Source organism: Corapipo altera, unplaced genomic scaffold (genome assembly GCF_003945725.1).
Source record: "Corapipo altera isolate COAL_440 unplaced genomic scaffold, ASM394572v1 56, whole genome shotgun sequence".
Taxonomy (NCBI): domain Eukaryota; kingdom Metazoa; phylum Chordata; class Aves; order Passeriformes; family Pipridae; genus Corapipo; species Corapipo altera.
The window spans coordinates 7,068,614-7,075,344 of record NW_020884896.1 but is presented as its reverse complement, the minus strand read 5'-3'; the positions used below and the strand labels follow the sequence as shown (position 1 = coordinate 7,075,344).

General features: G+C 47.5%; 1 protein-coding gene across 3 annotated transcripts in view; it reads left to right on the top strand.

Annotated features, from left to right (window-relative positions):
* The first annotated feature begins 173 nt into the window (after positions 1 to 173).
* SH3PXD2A (SH3 and PX domains 2A) overlaps positions 174 to 6,731 on the top strand; it is a 251,225-nt gene continuing 244,667 nt past the window's right edge. For all 3 annotated transcript variants that reach the window (XM_027647885.1, XM_027647887.1, XM_027647884.1), the window contains exon 1: positions 174 to 284. In XM_027647885.1, coding sequence (XP_027503686.1) covers positions 213 to 284 — 72 coding nt within the window. In that variant the 5' untranslated portion in view covers positions 174 to 212. The remainder of the gene's footprint in view (positions 285 to 6,731) is intronic.

The window sequence follows — 6,731 nt, the reverse complement described above, 5'->3', positions numbered from 1 at the left end:
GCAGCGGGCAGGGAGCGGAGCCGGGCTGGGCTGCCGTGAGCGCGGAGCCGCCGCCGCGGCGCGGGGCGGAGCCGGCACCGGGGCATCCTCCCTTCCCTGCCTGCCTCCCTCTCTCCCTGCCGCCCGCCCGGCATCGCCGCGGCGGCAGCGCGGCCGGAGGGTGCTGCCAGCGCCGGGCGGGAGCGGCGGAGCGCCGCCGGGGGTGCGCGGAGATGCTGTCCTACAGCGTGCTGGACGCCAACGTGGTGGACGTGGAGAAGCGGAGGAACCCCTCGAAGCACTACGTGAGTGACGGTGGGGCCCGGCCGAGCCCCGGCCCCTCGGGGGGCGGCCACACGTGTGCGGGAGGGACGGGACGGGACCGGAGCGGTGCCCGGAGCGGTGCCCCGGGTGCCGTCCCTCGCCTGGCTTTGGGGGAGACACCCGCCCCAGGTGAGGCGGCCGCGGGACTCCGGGGGCAGCGGGGACCTGCACGGCCTCCTGCTGTGGAGGTGCGGATCTTCCTCAACCTCTTTCATCGCATTTGGTTCTTGGCTCGTTTTAGTGTTATGGTTTTGAAGTTTCCTTCCCCTCTGGAGGTGGATCTTCCCTTCTTCCTCGCAAGACCCAGCGCAGGATGGGGGAGGTCTCCCAGGTCCCCGGGTTGTCCCCATCCTGGCCGGGCTGCTCGGTGTGGAGGGGAGCAGGGCTCGACTGCTGGTGGGGCCAGCGAGCCGGCGGTACTGAGCGCATCTTCGCTCCTTCTCAAACACAAATTACATTCAGACCTTTTTGAGGGGGCAGCCGGTCTGCAGGGTTATCAAGGCAGACTTGGCGTTTGGAGCTCTTTCATCTCTCGTTCACCTTCTTCCTTTCACATCTTATTGCTAATAGCACAGCAGTAAAGGAGAGTTTTCAACAGTCTTCCCGTACTTCGGTATTGCAGCGTGTCATGTGGAGGTGTCTTTGCCTGAAAGAGTTTGCAGCACATATAGTCTAGTAGCTTTTGTCCTTCCACGTAGAGAAGGTATCTTTTCTTCTCTCTCTGGCTGCTTCTGGATTTTAGTTGCACCAAATCCTTTAACTCTTCTTCAAGATACAATATATATTTTTAAACACAGAAAGTTGGATTTTGTGTATAGAGAAGGTAAATCTTCTGGCTTTGGTAAGGAAAAGCCTGAGGGGGTGTTATATCTGCTGTGATATTGCACTGAGTATACTGTGTTTCCTGGCATTGCTTGTCTGCCACATTTCTTTAGAGCTGGTCAGCAGCTGAATGGATTGCTTGAAAGATAAGGACAAAGACTGGACTTAAACCTATGAATTAATATTTCATACCACTGAGCTTTTCCCTCTAAGGCTTAGACCATAACCCAGTTTAAGGCTAGAGGGCACTATGTTGCTGGGAGATGCAGACTTGCAAAGCTGAAGTTCTCATCTCCATAGAGTTAAGCATCTTGTGCCTAATTCATAGGAGGAAGTTCTAGGTCTTATGTCCTCTAAGGTTACAGCTGGACCTGTTGTTCAGTCTATTATGCACTCACGACTTCCAGGTGGGAAAGGTTTCTTCACCTTTTGCAAGCTGCTGCTGTGAATTGTGGCTGCCACAGCTGCAGGCTGTTATCCCACATGAAAGGTGACAGCAGAGAAGTAGGTCTGCCAAGCACCAAAATATAGAAAAGGACTGGTAACAACACTTCCCTGATTACCAAGAGAAATTGATGCTGTTAATTTCTTGTTTGTTGGAAAATAACCAGAAAACAAGGTTTTAAAATTCTGTATTTACAGGATTTGAAAGAAAATATTTCCCGTATTTACCTGTAGAAACACATCTTTGTTGATCCCTGTCACTGCATTTTAATAACAGTAACCTAAACTATTCCAAGAAGCTCTCTTTAGTGCTTCTAGTGGCAAATCTATATCTTTCCCTTCCCCCTTCTCATTGTACAGATTTTCTAATATTCTGTACAACAGTTACAGACTTCCATGAGTCCAGTTCTTGGCCAAAAAATCAAACCAAATGGTTTGTTGAGTGACTAGATGTGTGTCTGCCTTTTGTTCCACTGACTCTCAATCTCTGCTTTTACAGTATTCAGCAAAATAGGGTCTGAGTTTACAAGCAAATGTTGGAATAATTCAGTTAAAAATAATAGTCTTCCACATCCCTAAGGAGCTTTTTCTTCTACATGAGTAAATTAGCCCATAGGTCCAAAAGTCTTGGACTATTCTTCATTTCCTCAGTTGCAGTTTGATGCAGATGCACATGCTGCAGCTTTTCATCTACCTTTGGCTGGAGTAACTGACTTAAGGTGAACCCATACTTTCAAGGAATTTAATTCCCTGGGTCTGATCCACTGATCATGGTTCTGTGCTCTTTTTAAACGTGAAACAACTCTTATCTGCTAAAATGAATATGACCATAGCTTGGGATTTAGCTCTCTCCATTGCCTGTGGATAGTTTAGAGAGTACAAAGCTTTGTGCTCTCTGTCCTATGTGGCTCTGAAATATCAAGAAGCCTTTCTACCTCCAACTTTCATAAACGATTTCATGCCATAGCTTCAGGCCATGTGAATGAGCCTTGGCATCAGATTAATGATGTGTTTCTCTGGTGGATGGGGACCTGAGTACTGCAGGTGTTTTAACGTGACTCTCTCTCCTTCTAATTGTGATCTCTCAGGACCATAGGGGAACCTGGAGATATGAAGGCATGGTCTTACCTTTGTGAGCGTTTGGAGAGGGCTAAATGTGAGTAGCACATAAGCTCCTGCGCTGCTTCGCTTAGAAGCAAGGAGTCATTGCCTGGAGCAGGTGTTTTTCATGATATGAGCACAGCTTTTGTGGCCTTGACTCAAGAAAGTAAAAGAAAGAAGGCAGCTTTACTTGTCCTCTGCTATGATCCCATGAGTGTGAAACTTCTGAAGATATTAATAACTCCCTGGAAGTTTTGTAGGGCTCTGGATGGGGGAAGAGATTAAAATCTTAGATCCAGTGCTATTCGATAGGAGTCCAGCCAGCTCTCTACCCTCTCCTGGGAAATCCCTACTAGGGAACGAGTCCACAATGCTTCCCTCTGCATCTCTGTCAGCAACTGGTGGCACAACACCACCTGGTTGGCTGGGGGCCCTGGATGGTGGCCTGTGAAAGGATAAACAGAAGGTTGGGTCAATAACCACATGCTGCTTGAGTGGTATATCCGCAATACAGGTACTGCTGCTCTTGCAGCTTTTGACTTACCAAATTAATTTCCCATTCTTTCTCCATGCCGATGGTGTTTTAAAAATTGATTTGCACTTGCTAATACTTTAAAAATGTTAAATCTCCTCGCTTTCCCCCTTCCCTTTTCTTTTAACAAGAACAATGTCAGGAAGGTCAAGTCTGGGTTTGTTGGAAAGACCCCTGATGCAGCAGGGGTCACACATTGGCTGAGCAGTGCTGTGGTGAAGCTGGGTGGATTAGGACAGTGTGGTTAATGGTTGAAGGTGTCAGTTAATCATTCTGAAGAGAAAAAGCTGGTAGCAAAATCCAAATCCCCTTTCCGGCCCCTGCTAAGCTTTAAACAGTCTGAAAGTCTCTTTTCTCAGTTGATGAGGTTTGATCTGTTTATGGGATAGCTTCTCTGGCTTTTAGTCTGAAATTGTGATTGTCTGAATTAAACATTAAATGGTCCCAAACCAGAAGTGCATTCTGTATTTAAAAGGACCCACTATTGATGCTTGCCTCCTTTAACCATCCATCGTGGAACTTAAAAAAAAAAGACATCTTTCCCTCCCCTCTGTCAGTTCCCAGGTTATCTTTAGGCAGATAACTTGCCCTTTACCCAAATGTCTGACTCCTTTAGAAGACCTGCAGGGAGCCTCTGCCTACCAGATGGTCTTGATCTTGCTCTCAGGGAGGGGAGATTGAATTAGCACCTTCACCTGTTCACTGCTTTGCAGACCTGGGTGATGGCAAATATTCATTAGAAGCCAGATGAATGGGATCCCCCACCCCCCCACCACTCTGCTGAGGACTGAGTAGTTACTGATGTGCATTATCTCACCAGACATTTATATGCTTGAGGTCATTTCTAAGGTCTCTTAAGTGTGCCTGTGTTGTCCCGAGGGCAGGGACGGATACATCAGTACAGATTTTCTCTTCCAGCACTACTCTACTCCAGTTGCAGTTGGGCTTTGTGTGTTTTTCAGCTTTGTACAGCATGGAGGAAAGGTAAAACGCTCTTGCTTTATAAGTGGCTGCTCTGTCTCTTTCCAGTTAGACTGAGGTGCATTGCTGATTTTAGTCATCTGAGATGCAGGTATACTGTCCCAGTTCCTTCCCAGGGTAATTGTTTCCTAATGGCATCTCTGAATGTCTTGAGATCTCTTGTAGGAATCTCTCTGCTGCACGGATATGGTTGCTAATCTTCTCAGGGCACTGGCATTGCTGACTTTTAAGGGATTGAGTTCTGCTGTGTTGAGTTTCAGCACTGCTCCCAGGAGAATGTGAGTGTGCTTGTCACAGATGACCTGCTGTAAAATGTCAGCACACTCTGAAGAAAAATCTTGTATTGTGAGGGTCAGATTCTGCTCCTTGTCTCTTGGCTGCTCCTGCTTACTGCTTAGACTCAAGAGCAACTCGGATGCGATCAGGCATCTTCATGGCTTCATTTCTCTATGTTGCAAGCTGCTTGTTATACAAAGATCTGGAGAGTCTGGGTATGTCATGGGTTTAGTGGCAAGGATCTTTGTTCCTACCGGGGAGAAGGAATTGCTGTCCTGGGAAAAGGAGCTTTATTCCCCCTGCTTGGGTCGTCAAGTGGGTGTGGCCCTGCTTGCAGGTCTGAGTTGAGGAGCTCCATGTGCCACTTGTGCTAGGAGTACCAGCAGCTTGGGAGTAAGGAAAGCTCAGCCTTTCTTTGTTTGACTATTTTAGCTAGCAGAGCTGGGGTCTGTGAATCAGGTATCTTCCAGAGTGAACAAGATTTGGCATACCTGGAGCTCCCATGGTTGGCAGCGTGCAGGTAGAGAGCAGTGAAGAACCTGATATGAATCAGAAGGCAGTGTTAGGTGAGTAGATTGAGTACCTATTTAGAAATTGTGATCCATTTTTTGCTCTTCCCTTCCCCCCATCAAGACATCCTGTGTGGCTTTCCTTCCAAGGGCCATGATCCAGCTTGACTCATTGGCCTGAATTATTATGGTTATTATTACTATTATCTTTTCCTCGGGTGATGGGCAAGAGCCAGAAAATTAGCAGGCTGCTCTGTGACTTCATATTTTCTCAGAACTGAACTTCTGTGCATTGGCAAGGCTTGTGTCAAAGGGGGCTGTAATCCCCTGTGTGCAGAGCAGAGGAGAGCTCAGGAGAAGGCAGATTGGGGTAAAACCTTACAGTGGCTTTCTCTGTGTGTAGACCACTGCCCTGCTGAGGTAGACATAGACAAAGATCCACCACTCTGCCTGTTTCAGTTGCAAATCTTATGATTTTGGAGACTGTATACAAAGATTTGGTTGTTTTTTAAAGTCTGATGAAACACATCAGGAAGAAAAGAAGTCAGTGTTTCTGAAATACCTGGAAACCATGAGTAGACAGTTCTCTGCAGGTTAGTTCGACTCTTAGTCCCTACTCCCAAATGGCCAGAGGAGCACAGACAGCAAGAGAGAGAGATCAAACCTTTGCTAGTCCAAAGCTGCCTTCACCCAGAGGACTTCTCTCTTCCTTATCACTGCAACCAGTTTTTGATTGAAATGTTCTTGTTGAAGTGAAATTCTTCCCTAAAAAAAGAGGTTTTAGTTTCCATGTCCTATTGGGTTTTTACTTTTTGGACACCATTGTTTTATGAGGCCGAGATAAAGTACAGGTTTTTCCTATTCACTGGCTTAACAGATTCACTTTCTTCCCTTTCTCGGCATCCTCTCAGCCTTCCACTACCATACCTGCATGTGGTTCTCTCTCTTGGAAGTCCATTTCCTGTTACCTTGTCCTAGGAAGTGCCAAAGAGAGGCACAGTCCTTTGAGCTTGTTCAGAGCAGGTTTGCAAAGTATCTCAGATGTTTTGGGGCATTTATGTGCTTTTCACCATGTGCTGCCTGGCAGTTCTTGCCTCTGGAACTCCAGGCTGCTTCTGTGGGTTGCTGAGAAGCCCCAGCAGAGTAAGGAGCACTCACAGCTCTTTCTTCCAGCAGAGCTGTGGGTTGGTAACACTCAGGTAAGAGAAAGTGGCATCTAAATTCAACAGTTTGCAAAGCAAATTACAGTCTCCAGCCTTAACAATAGATTAAAAACCAATAGAGAGATGAGGTAGTTGTCCTGATTCGCTGTGGTCAGGACAGGATGAAGTAACGCCGGAGCCTTGACATCCCTGCAGGCTGCCTGCACTGCCTCTCCTACGGTTGAACCTGCAGCACGCTGGGAGGGCAGCCAAATGAAAGCTCAGGGAAAAGATTTTAGCAAGCCTGTGAGCTGGGGGCAACAGCTCCTCAAAGCCTCCAAGTTCCATTTTAAAAGCGATGGAGATGCTACTATTGACTTTCAGTGGGACTTGGTTGCCAGGGGGCCGTTTTCCTAAGAGACAAGTGCTTTTGGCTCCTGCCAGCTGCAGGTGACCTCTGGCTTCATGAAATCCCTGAGTGGGGTCAATGTGTGGGTGCTGGGGCCCACTAGTGCAACACAGCTTGATAGGTTGTAGTCAGAATTATGTGTTTCACTGCTTTTGAGTTAAAAGGGAGAGGAATGGAGACACCAAATCTTGGAGAGAGAGAGGTGAACAGAC